General features: G+C 39.9%; 1 protein-coding gene across 7 annotated transcripts in view; it reads right to left on the bottom strand.

Moving 5' to 3' along the window:
- SLC37A1 (solute carrier family 37 member 1) overlaps positions 1-20,295 on the bottom strand; it is a 46,511-nt gene that overhangs the window by 13,174 nt on the left and 13,042 nt on the right. For 5 of the 7 annotated variants that reach the window (XR_010392835.1, XM_064525486.1, XM_064525471.1 and 2 more), the window contains 5 exons: positions 19,239-19,405; positions 18,377-18,414; positions 4,906-4,989; positions 4,456-4,521; positions 1,292-1,423 (listed from right to left, as the gene is read on the bottom strand). Coding sequence is in view for 6 of the 7 variants with exons in the window: in XM_064525486.1 (XP_064381556.1) it covers positions 1,292-1,423; positions 4,456-4,521; positions 4,906-4,989; positions 18,377-18,414; positions 19,239-19,405 (487 nt within the window). In the remaining variant the exon portion in view is untranslated. The remainder of the gene's footprint in view (positions 1-1,291; positions 1,424-4,455; positions 4,522-4,905; positions 4,990-18,376; positions 18,415-19,238; positions 19,406-20,295) is intronic. The other 2 variants (XM_026097998.2, XM_064525497.1) reach the window with 2 other exon arrangements.

The following is a 20,295-nucleotide window of genomic DNA, read 5'->3' as shown; positions in this document are numbered from 1 at the left end:
CCTACATTACTTATTTTTGTCAATGTAAAGACTTTTTATATAGCAGTATAGCAGGATTGGAGTACATACCAGAGAAAGAGGCATATTTTTGTGTTCTTCAGACCCATTTTTCACATAGATCTAAGATCTCACACTTGTTGTTTAACCCTTTACAAATAGCCAGTTACCAGTATGACACAGGCCTTCAAATCAGTAGGTGGCAAAACCACACCACAGACATAGCAGATGCCTATTTAAAATAATTTGTTCCATCTTCTTTCCTGCTGGGTATATGAAAGGTATGCTTATTGCACACAGCTGCAACTGAACTGCCAAATCATTCCCCTCACCATCTGACATCTTTCAGTTGGAGACAGACTTTTCAAATCCTTGGTATGGTATACTGCAGTTATCTGCAGGGACAACACACACATACACACACTCCACTTCAAATATAGCTGTAACCCTTCCCAACATCTGGCAGGAAGAACAGAACATGTGTTACAGGGTTTCAAGGTGGCAGCAGCAATTTTTACTTTCATTTTGCCACAGGAAAAATAGTTAAGACAGAGGGTGAGATGGGACAAAATGCAAGGATGCAGGAATACAGCAGCTGGGTGCTGGAGATTTCTTCCTCTACCTTTACACTTGATCCAAATAAATTTGGGTACAATTCTACTTGTGCTCCCTAGAGCATAGCCTGATTGTCCCTGAATTAAAGGAAACTTCCTTTCTCTTGCTTTTCCAACAGTCTGAATGCTTGGGTTGTCTGTCTTCTCTATATAAGCCATACAAGAGATTTAAAAGCAATTTTGAGGAGTGTAACAGCAAGCTATGGAAGGAAGTTCTGCTGCAGAGAAGAGAAGCTCAAGTGCTTACAGATTCAGCCTACTCTTCCATTCTCAATCTCCACATGATATGCGGGGATATTTTCAAATCAGATTAATACCTGTAAACTTTTACACTATAGGCTGTGTGTAAACTTTTACACTATAGGCTGTGTGAGTATTAGTTACACCAGGTAAAAAATCAGTTTATGTAGGTACTGGAGTCTAAACGTTTGTAACTTTTAAGATGCTGCCAATGACCTTATGTTATCTGCTTACTGGAGAAGACGGTATTCTTGGACCAATTTTCACTTCCCCTCTGAGAAGGTGGCACTTTGTCTCATATACCAAAATACTGCTTTATATACACCAGAGCTGCCAATCAAAGCTTGTGATGCAATGCTAATGTCACCCACCAGCCCATTTAGAAATGCATGAGACATATGATCGGTGGAGGAACAGGCAAGAAGAGCACATGTACTCACAGGTATTCGCAAGGCCCCAAGGAAGCTGATAGCTGATGTCCCATGTCTACCTTCTGCAGGGACTGCAGTGCCAGAGTTCAGTGACACGGTGCAGTTTTCACTGTCAATAAGCAAATGCTGCATCTCTGGATCCTGTAATTTCCCCCAGCAACAACATATGCAGAAAAGGAAAAATATATCAAAACACATATCAAGTAACCAAATCATTCCAAACTCATTTTAAAATGTATATATTTTTCTTACAGAAAGTTATGGCTTTTTAAATCTCTTGATTTGGGTATATAAAGCACATAGAGAAACAAGCCTGGTTGTTTATGCCTGAAAATGTACACTGCATTATGGAATCAAGTCTCTGTTCTACCGAGGGAGATTTCAAATTGCAAAAAACACATATTTGAGTCTGACTTAACATAAGAAAACAATTTCCAGCTTTCTCTTACAACACTATTTAGGTGGTCTAATTAGAACCTAAAATCTACTGGGTATTATAAGGTATTTCTCTATAAAACCATGTACCATCTACTTGCTGTACAAATATTAAGCTTCTTTTTCAGAGTCTGTCCATAACCTCATCCTATCCATCAATTTAAACAGAGGTCATCTTTCCAGTTGAGTTATGGACAGTGAGTGCTTTACGTTAACCAATCGATGAATTTTTCACCTGTTTCTTTTGAGCACTGCAATCTACAAACTAGAAAAATCTTCAGTCTTCAGAACTGAATTCTGAATTGTTTTCTTGCACTAGGAAGTATTTTATTTTAATAATAAATCCACTGTCTGCTAAGAATATTTGTGAAGTAAGTCATTGCAATATAGCCACAAACATGTTATTAATTTTATCCACCCAGCATACTGAACTGAACTCTCAGAACAGAACTGGAAATTTACATTTCACAGCTGAACACAGAGAAAGAAATGTCAATTACAAACAGTCTTCAGTACTACTTTGCCAACTCAGAAAAAGGACAGGAGGTAGCCATCCTCACTTTCACCTGTTCCCTCAGACACTTACCTAGCTCTGCTCTCTTACTAGCTATGAATATATTCTACGCACAGTTTTCTTTCTTTCAATTGTTGTGCATTTGAATTAAGCCTTAGTGAAGAATTAAATGCCATATATATTTGGCTGTACATTAGTAAAAATAAAATGGCACATCATTCCACTTCCAGCAGTAATTACGAAGATGAAAGGTTTCTGATTAATATCTCGTAAACTGATGGAGAAAAAAAATGTGATGGACACATTCAGTCCTGCTATTTTACTCTGAGTAATTCTAAGGTAAATTCTACTTTTAAAGAACACCATTTAGGACAAGCAATTAGGGAACCATTCAGATGTGTGAACCTGGACACTTAGTATAATTTTAGAAGTTACCATATAACATACAAAACATTTGTATAGGGTTGGCAGATGGGATGCAGGATTTATTGGAGACCCTGCAACCTGCTGAAGCAGGAACTGGAAGACAGGAAAAATATGTAGGGACATCTAAAATGGCACTGCACACCTACGCCATGGTGCCTGAGTCACTCCATCAATATTTATCTTCTGAATTACTGACGCAACTTCAAAACTTCAATTATTTTGATGGTAGCAATTCAAATCACCAGCTACTAACATTAAAAAAAAATGCTGACAACTTTACTCAGCCAAGCTCCCCAGTGGAATCAATGGAAGATATGTCTGGATAGTGACTAGGTGAATCTCATACTATTTACACAACAAACCTAATCAGGATTGTCTGAGGTAATACTGCTCATTCCTCAAACAGGTGTCTCTAAATCTATTAAAGCAGAGTCAGCTGAATATCAAAGTGTAAGTGACCAAAACACAAATACCTTTATTTAACAACTCATGCTGAAGACATCTATTGACAAGATGGGATTTTTATGCTGCATGTATCCAGATAAAAAAAAAAATAGCAGTTTGCACTTGGCTGAGATAACATTGCTCAGCTTTGTCAGCTTGTCAGATAGCATGATTAGACATATGGCACACTCTTGATCTCTGGGGAAGGATTCATTATCTCTCAATTTTGTATAATTTTTAAGAGGCCAACCTGACACAAGCAGTAATGAACATGTGGAGTTACTCAGGTCACACAGCCAAAAACACACTCTGCTTTCAGTCGCTGCATATCTTGAATATTTGCTTTCTTTTCATAGTAATTGAAGAGGTCAATGAAAAAAAAAATCAGTAAAAGCTTCCTCTCTAGTGTGCTTGGAGTAGACCATCTCATATATGCTAACCATCTGCTTTTTGTACAGACACAAAAGCTAACAGTGATAATCAGCTCAACATAACTGGAACAAAACCACTGTAAAAAAGCAGAGATGTTCAACTCTACTTTGACAGAAGTAAGATCTTCTGTCACAGGCAGAAAAACTGGGGCCCTAAGCAGAGACAAACAGGAATTTTTCTTTTTTTTAACCTTATTTGTACTCCATACTAGAAATAACCCAGTTGGCAGGGAAAAAAAGGAATATTAACGAACAGGATTGCCAGCAAGTGTTCTCATGCTTCGCTGTCAATGTTGTCTCTCTGTTGGGCTCACAAGGGAACATCAGTCAGTGTGAGTGGGTATGCTGCCTTTGCCCATGTGATCTGCAGACTCTTTGCAGAGGTGACTGTGAAGGTGCCAATTAGCAGTATAAGAAACCAGAGTTAACAGAGTCATTTTTGTCTACTAAACTGCTGACTACATTTTAGCTCTGTAATTCTTACATCATCTTCCTTATTTTCCAGCTGGCTGTGGAATAATATTGACAAATTGTTTCTGGGCTGGGGACTGTTCCTGAGCAGCTCAAAACGAACATGAGTAAATGGAGTATGGAGGGGGCAGTACACAGACTGTTCCAGCACATACAAAGAGAGTCAATCAAAATCATGAATGAAGTGTTTCCCTGACAAAAACTTCAAAACCTTTTCATCAACACTGATTATTATTCTATGGGCAAAGAATGAAAAAGAATGTGAAGTTTCCATTTTGAAGAAGTAAAAAAAGTTATCCTCACAGGATATGATGTGCCTAATGTAGCGAATACAAATACAGTATTTGAAATGGACATTTTTCACTTCGTGTTCATCACAGGTTAACACTTCTTTTTGCCCATGAATGGGCAAATCCAGAGTTCAGTTTCCAGTGAGAATTACCAGCACTTACAGGTTTTAAGCAGGATTCCTGTGAATAACTGCTCATATTTAGAACTCTCTGTCTCCATGCATAATCCTGTAAGTACATACATCTATTATATTAATAACGGAAAGAAGTGAGAGGGCAAGGGGGGGGTACACACAATAGTAGTAGTTTAAAGATTTCAAATGAGTTATCTTGAAAATATTTTGCAATGCATTCATTTTTGCTGGAATTTTATGCAGATCATAAATTAAAACTAACTGAGTAAGCATGTTATCATATTCAGCTTGGTTTGAGGCATTTAGGTTAGATAATGCTTAGTTTTCTTGTTCAGAATTACATTTGTATATGAAAAGGGAAATAGATTTCAGCATTCTAAAACAAAGACCGTAGTAAGTCTACTGTAAATATTCCACGTGAGCTTTTTGCACGTGAGGAAGTTTGCCATACTTTTCACAATAACTAATTACATTTTACCTGAGATTTGCAGGTTTCCTTAGCATTTAAGGTTGGCATCTGGACTCTGACTCGACCTGCACCGTTCAGGAAGGCTTTAGAACTCTGAAAGAGGGGAGGAAAAAAAAAAAAAGCTCTTGTGTTGCTTTTTGCTTTTTTTTAAAGATTACATTAGTGTTAATCATTTCTTTACAACAAAAGTGTCCGTGTATCACATGGTAAACATAGCCCCAAATGGAGCATCTCTAATGTAATGACTGTGCTTTTTTTTTTTTTTTATGTTCTTAAGCAGACCTATTGCAATCTATATAAAACACACTCATAAAACCCATCTGAGGGCTGACTTCACACTGTCTTGTACATAGAAGCAGCATACTAAATTCGGAGCACAGTCATGCCATTCTTAGTGTCTTCAACAGCTTTTTCCACTACTGAATATTCACTGACATTTCAAACCTCTATTTTCTCGTAAGCAGATTACTTTAATAGCAGCTACAGAAGTTGAGTTGATTTGTTTCAGGAAAACCATTTTTCTTCACTTCCCTACCTGCTGAAGATACAAAAAGTTTAACCCATTATCTTATGTTTGCTCTAGTCTTTCTACCCAGAAACGGACAAGAGGCCGTCCTCTTGGGGGCAAGCGGGGTAATGAAGAGCTGCAGTGCCTCTAGGGAGCTCAAAACAGAAATTGAGGCAATGGGCTATACTGTAGGATCTACCAGAGTGCAGAATGTCAGAATTACAAGACACAGTAAGTCAGAGCACCCTACAACTTCTCAGGCAGGGTCTTGGAGCAACCTACTCCACTGTCTCCTTCCAGGCAGCTCTGGTAAGTAGCCTTCCCACGAATCAGGCCCATTCATATTCTGCACATTTCTTCAGGCCCCCCGGTGGACCTTGGCTAATATACTGCTTTCTACATATATCTATTAACATGAGCATTCCTTGGAAAATGTCAGCCTGGGATCCTTGGCCTAAAAGGATTTGCCAGAGATATTAAGGTTCATTTACTGAATTAAATCTACAGCTTCAATGTAGTTTGCAGTCAGGTAGAGATAACCTACGCTAAGACCACAAGAAGCAATGTGTAATCCCCAGGGATAAGATATTTGTTTGCCAGGTGTCTAATTATATCCTGAATGCCACACTAAGGATAAAAACAATAATAAAAAAATTCAGAAAGGAATGCCCACCCTGACTGAACATTTTAATTCAAAAGGAAACACTGAGTAATTCTTGCCCAACAAAAATTCAAGGACATACCTTGCAGTTTCCTTTAGACAAACTGCCATTCATTCACATATCCTTCTAAGAAGGCAAAAATTTATGAGCTGAGGGTAAGTGTAAGTATTTATGCTGTTTAGTGCAGTGCACAAGCAATCTTTGGCATGCATGCTCCAAAATAAACAAAAAAAACCCCAAACCTCCAGGGTCTGATAAAAACAAATTTTTAGATTTTATCTCACAGAAAATCAGGCTCTTGTTGGAAAATGATTTACAACAATCTATGGGTAAGAAAATCCATTATCTACAGAAAAGTCATCTACATCTTTATTCAGCAGCACAGCAGAGAAAAAACTGAAAGACTTTTTCATTTGACTGTCAAAAATAAGATTTACTGTGGTAAGGAGGAAGTGTCTCAGGGTAAGGACTAGACTGAGAGGCTGCACGTTTAATACTTAAAACTTTTTTCTGCTTTTCAGAAGATAAAAATTATATTCTGGTATCTTCTAAATGAACGAGCACTTTATCACAGGAGTTTAAGAGAACTAGTTTTCCTGGAAACACAAAATCATATTAAAGAAATTTTCTAGAGCATAAAGACATATGAACATTCTGTAACTAACACGTGTACCTACAAAAATAATACAGGGAGAAAAGCAACCAAAAGCAATAAAAAAGTTCTAAATCATCATGTTTTACAAATGCCATTAAACCTGCTCTCTAATGCCCATTATGAAAGTGCGCCAATGCATGATAAAGCACACTGACTTCTTGCATTTATTCATCATGGGTACTGCCATTTGGAAAGCTGTATATTAAACCTCCAATTCTGCCATCTAAATGCCCTTTACTACACTCAAATAATTTGAAACGAATTTCAAATTCATAAATCAGAGCAAAGGTAAATGCAAGCAAACAAAGCACACCCCAACAAACTGGCGAATGAAGAATGAGACTTGTGTATTCAAGGTTCTTTGCCCGGCTTTCCCTTGTCCTTCTGGGCAACTCAATAAAATGAGATCACTCACCATTGTAAACTCTGAAGAAAAATTAAGCATATGAATATGATGTAAATAAACAGTAGACCAAACTCATCCAGGATAGTGATATCAAATCTATAAATCTTAATATAACTCTACCCTAAAAATTTCACTCATGTTAAGCGTTTATTTCAGTTGTGTTTAAATTTAACCCACCTCATTCTTATACAACAAAGTTCAGTTTTTGGCACCAGCAGGTACAGCTGTCTGCCTCTAACCAAAAATTTGTCCAAAGTGACCTGCTATAGCATTATGACTATAGCATATATTTTCTTTTTCATTATTATTCTTCAAAAAGGATTTCTAACAATTGGCAAAAGCACACAGGTTGTTTTGCTTCTCAGAACGACTGAGCACAAAATGATGGTTATCATTTTATGCCTGCCAGCAAATTCTAATCCTTGTTCAGCAAAGCTGAAATTTTTTGTTCCAAGTGATAACAGTCTATTTTATTGCATGAACCTTCTTTCTATTACCAAGCTTTTTTTCTTTAGCAATCAGATATGGTCACTACCACATCTGCATTTTAGGATATCTTACTGAACTTCTAATCTTATCAATTTCCTCAACTCATAAAACCACTCTCCCCACAGTGAATGGAAACTGCAAGCCATATTCATCTAGAATTTAGAATCCATTGTACTTTGCAGACCACACAGGGTTGAAGCAAGGTATTTATGCCATTCAAATGGCATATAGCTTCCCAAGATAAAGGCAAATCTTAATCTGAGAAAAGTCCAAGGAATGTGGGGAAGTACTTTAAAAACTCTCTACGAGAATTGCAAATGCAAATATATGGAATGGGGAAAGGAGAAGTGATGCCCTTGGTTCTCCTCTGGAGAGCAAGGTTTCCAGGGAAACAGTAGGTCAAACGTATTGCTACACAATGAAGCTGCACATGCTGCAGTGATCTTGTTGCTGTCCTAGAGAAGATTAAGTCAAATGATACTCCCTTTCTGGGACTGGGTGGAGGGGCCGTGAATGAAAGGAAAAAAAAAGCCCCTAAAATGCTATATTTTTGTTAAAAATATCATGACAACTATTATATCAAATGCCACATTTTTCCCATACCAGCTCTTACTGAAATATATGAGCAATCTATTGTGCAGACTTCTTTAGTTATGCTTTCCAGCAAATGTATTTGAAACAAATGGTAGACATCCATAAAGCGTAACAGAATATTTTGTAAAAATTATGCTCTAGCTATTATAAAAGCAGCTAAAATGTTCTCAGGAGCATTTATGAACTACATAAAAGCCAAGGGGGAAAAAAAAAATCTTTCTCTTAGGTGTCTCTAAGATTCACGGAAAATATTCTCATAGTTGACAGAAGTTATCTTTAAGAAGTGAAAGAGAATTAAATGAAAAGTACAGAGCTTATTGTGAATATGCCTTATCTCACAGTAATACACTAAGAATAGGAGTTCCACAGACCATTAAAAACATACATTACAAAAGACAAATTGCCTTCAGTTACTACTCAAGAAAAAGAGAGCATTTAAAATGTAAAAAGCTATCTATCTAAAACTGATGCAGGGGAGGAAGGAATAAAAAGTGGAAACCATCCTTGTACAATCTACCTGTGAGACTTGCAACTAGAAGGTATAGTTGACACATACATACATGTACAGATGATCGTAAGCATTATCTTTCACTACAGGAAAACATATGTGGGATTCCCTTGGGACCTTCTCTCCAGCATGTTCCTCAACAGGCCTGATCTGTCTTCACACAAGGGAAACCTCAAGCCCTTCTTTACCATTCCTTCCCTATCACACTTTCAAAGAACTTGTCTAAAACATGGCAGACCGTGACCACCCACAGCTCCCTGGGGGCCAAAGGAGAAAGAGCCTTTTGATTACAGTACAAATATACAGATACCAAAGTCTTAAAAAACAAAACAGAGGTGAACCTGCAAACATACTCTTAAACCAAACAATGGTAACAAATGACATTCTGTTACCAAAAGGTATGCACAGCTTTTCTTCCTGAAGCTCTCTGTTTTGTTCTCTTTCCTTGCTTATTTTTCTCTTGTTCTGCTTGGATTGCCTCCCTCCCCTCAGGTCACAGTACAGGAAGCAAGAAAGGAATAATCTTCCCATGTAGTAGCTAAAGCTTCCTAAGGTACATCTCTTTTCCTAGTATAGACATGGCTTTCTATGTGACTTGGTTTTGAGCACTGAAGAAGTCTTAAGAGGTTTTGCACCAAATGCATTGGGCAAACATCTCAGTAACTGGAGCTTTAAACACCTTCCCAGCTTACTTTTAAATAGTGTTTAAGCAACCAACAACTTTATGCAAATATTTAAACAGAAGACTTCCTTTTAGAAACAATTAAAAGCTACAGTTTTGCTACCAGCATGACAAGGGAAGCATACATTCAATGTTTAACAACTCAAAGAAGGCTTAGACATCCACACACACACCTCATAATCCTGCCCCAACATTGCCTTCAGTGGTCAATCTCTAATGCTGGATTTTCAAACTCTAGTGCCAAGATAGGTGTGTTTTCCCTTGTGATCCAGGCAGCAGGCATTCCAAAGACACAAAAGAGCATGTGTGTGATAACACATTTACAGCTTAGTAAAGTTCATTACCTCACTGAAATTTAGGCCCTTGAAATATAAGCTCTCATACAACAGCAAGATGCACTGTTTTTTATGCCAGTAAACCCTGTGATCAATACTTTCATTCTAAAAACTCACTGGATGTTTAAAAAGATGTTGTCTAAGTATAAACGGCATCTCCATCCTTAGAGATGTTGAAACTTTGCCTAGGCAAGACCTAAGCAATCCGATGAACATCAAAGTTAGCACTACTATGAGCAGGGGGTAGGATCAGATGACCTCCGGAGGTTCCTTTCAACTTAAATTATTCTATGATTCTAAAAAAACTAAACCATTGCATTGCCACGTGACCCATACCATTAAGCATAAGCTATTTCTCTCTCCATTTCACAACTCTTTATTAACGTAAGTATAATCTTCATTAACCCCAGTTGGTTTTGGTTACATAAAGGTCATGTTATATAACAAAATTCACTGTCATGGGTTGTTTACTTCAGTCTCTTCACCTCAACTTCATATTCAGTCCTTGCTGCCTCTTTTCCCCAGCCATGTGCTTCAATGGTCTTTCCCTCTACCACCTTACACCCCAAACTCATAGATGCATGCTGCATTGAGACTATGTCAGGGGAAGGGGCTGTTTGCTTCTTATTTTCTGCAATGCCTAGTGTTAAAGAATAGCGAACTGACACTGTCTAGAGGTAGCCGCTTAGCACAACTTATATAAAACTTGCTTAGCATGAGGAGCTAAATTTGCTGAAGCCTTAGGCCGCACTTAGATAAAATAATGAACTTTTACTTAGTTCAGTAAGAAAAGGGCCTCAGAGCTGGTTCAAGCTGGGAAGATAAGGAAGTTACAAGCAGTCTGCATTCCTGCGTCTCACACTCCGAAAGGGAGGGTGTCTGCAGCAATGCGTCTCACACTCCGAAAGGGAGGGTGTCAAGGCTTTGAAATAAGACCAGTGCAGGGCATTAGGACCTTGAGGGACAAAGCCTTAGCTCACTGCTGGGGCAGTGTTAATTGTTATGATTTAGAATCACTTCCTCCTCCTCCTCCTCCTCAGGACCTTGAGACACAACAGTAAGACCCAACAAAAACAGAGGTACAATCGTCATCAGAGATCGCAAAAAACAAAAATAAGGAGAAAAACAGCTTACCTCAGAATGACGATGAGACCCAGTGAGGAGCAGGAGACCCCAGACCAAAAAATCACTATTGGTCTAACTACCGCATGAGGGGTGGGAAATGTAAGTTGAAAAAACTATAATTGCCCAGGATTTGTTTATGTTAGGGTCCCTCTCTGGAGGCACCCAGCTCGAGCTGTAATTACTGCACGCGCGTCATTAAAATTTAATTATTTAATTTGTTTTGATTTGGCTCTGAAATTTTCTGCGGGAACCTAGCGTTGGGCCCTGTTATGGTGGCTGACAAGCCTAATTTCCATAACAGTTTGGCACCCCAGATGGGACCCTAGGCGACCACTGTCAGGGCCGCTCATCTCCAAACGATCATCTGGCGCCATCGGGTGAGTTCACCTAGGATCTTTGGCAACAAGAGGCACCGAGAAGGTGAGTCTTAAACTCCCGCCTAAATTCTAAATTCTGGTCTGGTAACAGTGCACTGAAGGGGTACGCGGGCTGATCACCGTAAGGTGTACCAGGGGATGGGTGCGAGTCCCATCCCCAGGGTTTGAGTGGGTTTTAAGTCCCAGCTCGGTCCAGCCGGAGAAGGGGTGCGCAGCCTGATCAGCATAAGGCGCACTGCAAAACTATAAGACAGAAATCTAGAGTCACTGTGACTGGTGTGAGTGTAAACAGTACTGTGTGTGCGTGTGCGTGTGCGTGTGCGCGTGTAGCCCGGGAACCGATTGGGGCACCCGTCGGCTGAGAAGCCGCCCGCTGCGAAGGGACAGCAGTCCTAGCAGTTAAAGACTCGGGTGGTGTGAGTGCGGTTCCCAGAAAGCGAGAGAAAGAGACTGTGTGATCGCACCAGCTACAGGGGCTGGTGTTACTGGTAAGGCAGTGTGCTGCCTGACTTGCTTAAGACGCACTTTTCAGAAACTCAATATGGGGAATAATTTCAGCATAGAAAAGGGGACGCCCTTAGCTGAAATTTTGGAAAATTGGAGTAAGATTGATGGTACCAACAAAAAAAAAAATCTAAGGAAAAAAGGTTGATCCAGCTGTGTCAGGAGGATTGCCCATTTCTGACAAAGGAGGGAAACCCAGCAGAACGGTGGCCACCGCAAGGGACTTTCGATCAGCAGGAACTAACTTTCTTGTGAAATCGTCTAGAAGACAGGTTTCCAAGTCGAATGGATTACTGGTATGTTTGGGATAACTGGGCATGGGCGCAGGAGCATTTGAGCCAGGAGGGAGGGAGGAAAGAAACCTGCTGAAGGTAACACTTGTGTTAGCAGATACTAGTACCCCGGACTGTGCTCCAAAAGTTTCTGCTCCACCTTTTATGCCTGATGATCTATCTGTCATTACTTCTCCTTCTCCTCCTCCTTCTCCCTCTTCTCTACCCGCTGCCAGACTCTATCCTAATCTCCAACGTGCTGACTAACCCTGCCGCTTTTCAGCCAGGGGGAAAGGGAGGGGCCAGTCCCCCTCCTCCTGTGCTGCAGGTATTTACTAATCAACCCTGGGACCCTGGCGATCTCGCCTTATGGGGTGGTAAAATGCAGAGATTAAGAAAAGATGCAGAGCAATGTGTCCAGTTATTTTCTAATATATGCACCGGGCACAACCCAAACTGGAGTGATACCCAAATTCTTTTGAGGGAATTATTTCAACCAAAAGAATGGGATAAGATAATTAAAGATGTGGAAGAAGCGCAGCAAGCCGGGGGAATAGAAACCTCTGGCTAGCAAATGACCCAAACTGGGATTGTAATAATGCAGGAGATAGAGCTGTGTGTCAAACAGGACTTTGAAATTTAGCAGAAGTAATTAGAGCATGCAGAGAGTTAGGAGTAAATTGGACTAGAGTGCAAGAATGCAGACAGTGATTAGATGAACACCCCCATGACTTTTGGGGACTTTTGCAGTAAACCCTGCTAAAATATGGAGGAATGACCCCACAAAACTTCAATGATGCTTTTGCAATTAGTGTTTTTTTAGATCAAGCAGCCCCTGATACACCAAAGTATTTTAAAGAGCATATGCCAGGCTGGCAAGGGGAGGGGGCACGGAAGAACCAGGGGAGATAGATGGAATCAAAGTGAACGTGGTGTACAATTAAGAGTTAATGATGTTTGTCATTATTGCGGGGAACAAGGGCACTGGCAGCAGGAATGCCCAGTGAGGCCCCGTGTACTTGGGAATAGAGAGACCAGCATGAGAAAATCAAACACTAAGAATGAGACCAGGCAATTCCCAGTCAGTCCACAATGACAGGAGATAGGAGACTCAGAAAATACTGTGGAAATTGGGGTAAATTTATGGGATATAAATTTGAATTTGAGGGGCAGGTAATGGCAAATATAGAAGGTTTAGAAGTTCCCTTTCTAGTGGATACTGGAGCCACCCCTTCCTTTTTAAATTTTGAGCCTAAAGGATGCAAGTCATCAGATAAAATAGTGATGCAAGTAGTGACAGGAAAAGGCGAATGAATGTTATCTAAGCCCTTAGTACTCACTATTGGGAGTAAAACAGTGTGGGGACGTTTTATAATTTCCACAGACGCGCCCATGTGCCTTTTAGGGAGAGATCTCCTGCAAGCCTTGGATACTCAGATCTGCTTACAGCCGGAAGGGATAAAGCTAATAATTATGGGTTCATGTGTTCTGGCTAAGACACCAGAACCAGAGTCAACTAATCTGCAAATTCCAACAGGTTTAGAATCAGTTTCTAAAAAATTATGGAGCTCTTCAGGAATGGATGTGGGACTACTGAAATCAGGTAGTCCAGTCTCAGTAAAAACAAAGGGGGGATTGCCTCTTGCAGTTAAATACCCTATTCCAAAGGAAGCAGAGAAGAGCATCCAAAAACAAATCAATCATTATTTGAAACTGGGTATGCTTAGAGTCTGTGAATCCCTGTGCAACACTCCGATTCTGCCAGTTAAAAAGAACAGACAAGATTCTGATGGTGATCGGAGTATCGGTTTGTACAAGACTTAAGGGCTATAAACCAACATGTAGTTGCTCCACATCCAGTAGTCCCCGACCCATCAACCATTTTACTACAAATACCTCATTGGGCAACTTATTTCACTGTGATTGACCTAACAGCAGCCTTTTTTAGTATACCGATAGCTGAAGCTAGCCAAGATCTCTTTGCTTTCACTTGGAAGGGACAACAGTTAATTTGGACAAGGCTGCCACAGGGATTTACTGGGTCTCCGACTATTTTTTCGTGTATTCTCAAAAATGACCTCAGATATCAAACTTCCAGGACATTCTGTATTAATACAATATGTGGATGATTTGTTATTAGCAAGTAAAGATTATGAGACATGTTTAAAAGATACTGTTTCTCTATGTAACCCTCTTGCAGAAAAAGGGCATCGGGCATCTCTGTCTAAACTTCAGCTGTGTCAAAGAGAGGTAAAATATTTGGGTTTTATCTTAAAAGAAGGACACAGGTTAGTTGATCCAGAACGAGTAAAGACAATTTTTAATATGCCTCGTCCTGTAACAAAAAAACAACTTAGGGGATTTTTAGGAGCTGTAGGATTTTGCCGACCATGGATTCCTGGGTTAGCAGAACTTACTAAGCCTCTAGTACAGGCAACAAAAAAGGAGGAGATAAAGCCTTTGGCCTGGGGCCCAGCAAGGGAGAAAGCTTTTACATCTGTGAAAAAAGCGTTGGTTTCAGCCCCTGCTCTAGGGTTACACGATTATAGCAAACTATTTGAATTATTTGTCCATGAACGACAGGGAGTAGCAAGTGGGGTACTCACCCAAAAACTAGGTCCTCACCGTAGACCAGTGGCCTATTACTCCATGCAACTAGATGAGGTAGCTAAAGGCACTCCAGGATGCATCAGAGCAACAGCAGCTACGGCAGCTCTTATTGAAAAAACACGACCTGTAGTTTTGGGTCACTCATTGACTGTGTATGTGCCACATGAAGTAGAACTGTTAATGAAACAATATGCAACTCAAGCGCTATCCCCACAGAGAGCTCACCGCTATGAACTGATAATACTGCATGCAGATAATGTGACTTTAAAAAGATGCAATATCTTAAATCCAGCAATGCTACTGCCTCTACCGGAGGATGGAGAGCCGCATCATTCCTGTGAGCAGGTGATCGTCAGCTCGAGCAAGCCCCAGGAGGACCTTAAAGATGAACCTTTGGAGAACCCAGACTTAGTTCTGTTTACAGATGGATCATCCTATTATTTGGACGGAAGGCGCCACTCCGGCTATGCTGTCACTAACGTCTTTGAGGTACTTGAGGCTAATCCTTTGTCTCCGTCTGTAAGTGCTCAAGGAGCAGAATTAATAGCATTGACCCAAGCAGCAAAAATTGGTAAGAACCTGCAGGTAAATATCTATACTGATTCTAAATATGCATTTGGAGTATGTCATGTAACAGGGATGTTATGGAAAGAGCGAGGATTCTTTTCATCTTCAGGAAAGAAATTAGCTAATGGAGAAGAAATACGTAATTTGCTGGAAGCAGTTCAACTGCCCAAAGAAATTGCTGTAATACACTGCTCAGCCCATACTAAAGATACTACAGAAATTAGCAGAGGAAATGCTTTAGCCGACGCTGCTGCGAGGGCTGCAGCTCGACAACCTCTGAGAGAATGTATGGGGGCAGTTCCAAGGATGGACCAGAGTGAGTGGCCAAACTCAAGAGACCCCAAAACTATGTATGAAAAAGACTGCTCAGTGGAAGAGAAAAAACAATGGGAGCAGTGGGAAGCAAAACAAAGTGATGATGGTATATGGACAATTGGAGGAAAACCAATTCTACCAAAAAAAATATTTAATTACTATAGCTAGGTGGTTACACAATAAAGCTCATGGGGGAGCCGAGGCAATAGCTAAGCAGGTACAGAAAGTATGGGCTGCTCCAGGAATTTATGCAGCTGCTAAAAGAATAACAAATAGCTGCCTGACCTGCCAGAAGTTTTCAAATAACAAGCCAAGCTCAGATTTAGGGGGGCGACCATGGGCTTACTTCCCTTTCCAGAAGCTACAAATAGATTATGCGGATATGCCATCTGCCAATGGGTACAAACACTTGTTAGTGATAGTAGATCAGTTATCAGGCTGGGCAGAAGCTTTCCCAACAAGAAAGGCTGACACAGGGAGAGTGGTAAAAGCCTTACTGAAGGAAATCATACCCAGGTATGGGGTCCCAGATTCAGATAGGGGTGCCCGTTTTACGGCAAGCATAATCACTCAGTTATATAAATCATTAGGAATAAAAAGAAACTTATGTACCCCTTATCTAAACCCACAATCTTCAGGACAAGCAGAAAGAATGAATAGAACATTAAAAGAAAAAATAGCAAGAAATGCACACATGCTAGCCTAAAATGGCCAGAAGCATTAAACTTAGCTCTATGGGATGTTTGAAATGTCCCATGGCAACCCATAGGACTAACACCAGCAGAAATTCTCTTTGGGAGACATTTAGCTGTACTAGGTACTTATTATTCCAGCTAAGACCAGCCTGTTAGACAGAGATGAACAACTAACCCAGTATGTTCTAAGTATGCAAAAAGATTTGAAAATCTTAAAAAATATATATATATATATGCTCAATGATATCAATCCACACCACCTGAAATACAAGTGCTTGGTATACAGCCTGGGGATGAAGCTTTAAAGTATTTTCACAAAAATCCAAGTTAAAACCTAAATGGAACAGGCCACATACTGTCATACTATGTTCTTATTTTGCTGTTAAAGTTGAACTGTACTTGTATATGTTGAAAAAGAATGTGTATGTGTAAGAACACTTTGTAATCTTATATTCATAGATAACATTATTGTAGATACAAGTAATCACTCAAATATTTGTATTTGTAACTTTACCCAAGATTATGGGATGCAACTTTAATTATTCAGCTCCTATTAGATCTTATCAGTTGTTACAATCTGATTATACATTAATTCAAAATTTACTACCTATCCCCATTGGGATGAATCTCACCCTGGTAAAGAAACTACTACAACATGATGATTTCTGTCGACTGCTAGAACGCACCCGAAACAGTAGACAGAAAACTCTAATCACCATTCATCATGATGCGGAAGAGATACACCACGTCTCGGAAAAGATAAAAAGCGACGGAGAACATCATGGATGGGAAACTCTTCTAGGGTGGTCACCAACTACAACAGCGATTTATAATCATGTGTTGCACCCAGTAGTAGTTGTGTTAAGTTTAACTGTGTTATGCCTATTGCTTACAATCATATTATGCATAAGATTATGGAACGTGATAGTACGCCTTGAAAGGCTTTGAGAACTCTGTTTAAAGTATTAGCAGGGATGCTTCATAAAAACAAAGGGGGGACTGTTAAAGAATAGCAAACTGAAACTGTCTAGAGGTAGCCGCTTAGCACAACTTATATAAAACTTGCTTAGCATGAGGAGCTAAATTTGCTGAAGCCTTAGGCCGCACTTAGATAAAATAATGAACTTTTACTTAGTCCAGTAAGAAAAGGGCCTCAGAGCTGGTTCAAGCTGGGAAGATAAGGAAGTTACAAGCAGTCTGCATTCCTGCGTCTCACACTCCGAAAGGGAGGGTGTCAAGGCTTTGAAATAAGACCAGTGCAGGGCATTAGGACCTTGAGGGACAAAGCCTTAGCTCACTGCTGGGGCAGTGTTAATTGTTATGATTTAGAATCACTTCCTCCTCCTCCTCCTCCTCAGGACCTTGAGACACAACAGTAAGACCCAACAAAAACAGAGGTACAATCGTCATCAGAGATCGCAAAAAACAAAAATAAGGAGAAAAACAGCTTACCTCAGAATGACGATGAGACCCAGTGAGGAGCAGGAGACCCCAGACCAAAAAATCACTATTGGTCTAACTACCGCATGAGGGGTGGGAAATGTAAGTTGAAAAAACTATAATTGCCCAGGATTTGTTTATGTTAGGGTCCCTCTCTGGAGGCACCCAGCTCGAGCTGTAATTACTGCACGCGCGTCATTAAAATTTAATTATTTAATTTGTTTTGATTTGGCTCTGAAATTTTCTGCGGGAACCTAGCGTTGGGCCCTGTTATGGTGGCTGACAAGCCTAATTTCCATAACACCTAGTACAGCATTCTCAAACAGCGAGATCCTTCATAGGATATGGATGGCAGCTATCTCATTAAGCCTGGCCCAAATAAGGAGGGCAAACGGAGGATATAGGTCAAAAGCTCTAAGTATCTTGTTGCCCAGGAAGACTGGAGGAAAATAAGAAAGCTTAAAGATGAACGTTTTTCACTTGTTTTGCTATAATGAGTTCATCCTCTGCAAAACACAACTTAATACCAATCATTCACCTTTTGGTTCACCTGTTCTGATGGAAAGTAAGCTACTGGTTTCTACTGCAGCACAGAACAGTGATCATTCTCTCATGTTCGGGTCAGTTATAGCAGAGCCTGGCACAAAAGGGCCATGCAGATCATCTGGTTTCCAGAATTACCATAGCAAACGTATATTAGAAGGCAGAAATCTAAATAGAAAAAGCATTTACTTACGCTAGATGGTGTGCAGGAGCAACTTATATCTTTAGGGTCTGAAATACAATACCACACCTGGTTAATAGGGAAAACAAGGATAACAAATATCTTAAAACACTTGTATCAGTACAGCCTGGTCCAGACTATGAGAGGAGTGTGGGGGGGGGGGGGAACAACTCTGTAATTTACTCCCAATAAGCCAACAGTACAGATGACACAAAAGCAGTCCTGGTGTAAGTGTCTAATTGTACCTGTAAGAGAAACGAAAATGGTGCTCCATAGTATCCTTCCCATTCTATGACTGTATTAAGTGCTAGTCTGGCATACTAGCTCATTACAACAGTTATATCTGCAGAATTTTTACCTCCTGAGATGGAACAGCTACAATAACATAAGCTTTCATATACTAATATATCTGACTCTGCATAAGGACACGAGGAAGAATTCTTTCTCTTTTAATCTCTATCAGTACAATTAAAATAACAAAACTTGCTCTATTAGCTGATTTCTAGATCTTGTAGTACAGAATATGGACATGGGTTGGATGGTAGCACTGCATATACATTGCAGCAAGGTGGGATACTCTGCTAAGATGCACCTGAAGAGTTTATATAAAGATGGAATTGGACTGAATTCTGAAATGGTTCTTCCTCAGGTGTGCCAGAGTCTGAGCATATTAACTCTTTGGACATACCTGTCTTTTTCTCTGTATAGTGTTCTAGCAAGAAGTGGTTTAAGTATTGCCATAGTTTAAAGAGCATTTGTTTATATCTGAATAAACTACTACATATACTTTGTACCAGATGCTTTAATTTAAACAGCTGACATTCCCCTCCCATAATGAGCACCTACATGGTTTTCATCAGACTAAAACACTTACGTTCAATAAGAAACAGGAAGCAAACAATCCCCATCACAGCAATGATAACACCAGGCACTACAAAGGACAGACCCCAGCAGGTAGACACCCAGTAAGCAGCAATTAAGGATCCCAAGATATTTCCCACTGAGGTATGGGAATTCCACATTCCCATGATCAAACCTCTCCTGCATAAAAAAGACAAACATTTCTTATTATTCCAAAAATACACATTATTATAGTGAGAAAAGTGTATCAAAAAACAGTTCATCTTTAGTGTCAGTGAAATATTTGAAACCTTAGTGTCCTGTTACTGAACATTCCTTTATGCTACAGTCTTTCATCCAGCAATTTCAAGGCACCTGAATATTAATAGAAGTGATCTAAGTACTTCTCTGTGCATGACAGAATTTACTCTGCATTTAACGGGATTTAAAGGCATCTTTAGGGCTTCCATGTTTCTGGATAGCGTTTCCTGGATTAAAACAAACATGCGCATGTTGGGTAGCATATGCATGCTAAGTCTGATGCTTCTGGGAATGCAAGTCCTCCGGCAGACACATTGCACAGATAATCTGATGCTTTCAGAATACATTAGACTTACCATGTAGAAGAAAACAATCTGTACAGGATAGGTAGAGCAAATCCAGTATTTTCTGAACACATCCTGGACTTACCATGCACTAGTTGAAGATAATACCTGCACAAGCTTGGCTGACACATCAGGCTGCTGTCACCCTGGAAATCCCAGCTTAGAGTTGCTGCACAATAACTCCAGCTGGGCTAACGTAAACCTCAAAAATCCTACTAACGTCAAGGCAGTTAACAGTTTTTTCTTCCTAAGTCATGGGAAAACTACTTTGTCTTCAGTAACATTTTATCCGGAGCAACCTAATTTGAACTAAAACACATCTTTTGCTCTAGCTGAAGACAAGATCTAAAAGGTCTGCTCACATTTCAAGAAATTTGTAGCAAATGAGAACAAGAACCAGTTCACAGGCATTCAGACCAGAGCCCTATCTATCAGTCCATTATTTGGCCTCCCAAGAGCAAAGATTTTTGCTTTTGCATGAAGCAA

Source organism: Dromaius novaehollandiae, chromosome 1 (genome assembly GCF_036370855.1).
Source record: "Dromaius novaehollandiae isolate bDroNov1 chromosome 1, bDroNov1.hap1, whole genome shotgun sequence".
Classification (NCBI taxonomy): Eukaryota; Metazoa; Chordata; class Aves; order Casuariiformes; family Dromaiidae; genus Dromaius; species Dromaius novaehollandiae.
Note: the sequence above shows the minus strand (reverse complement) of the source record. Positions and strands in the feature narration are given on the sequence as shown.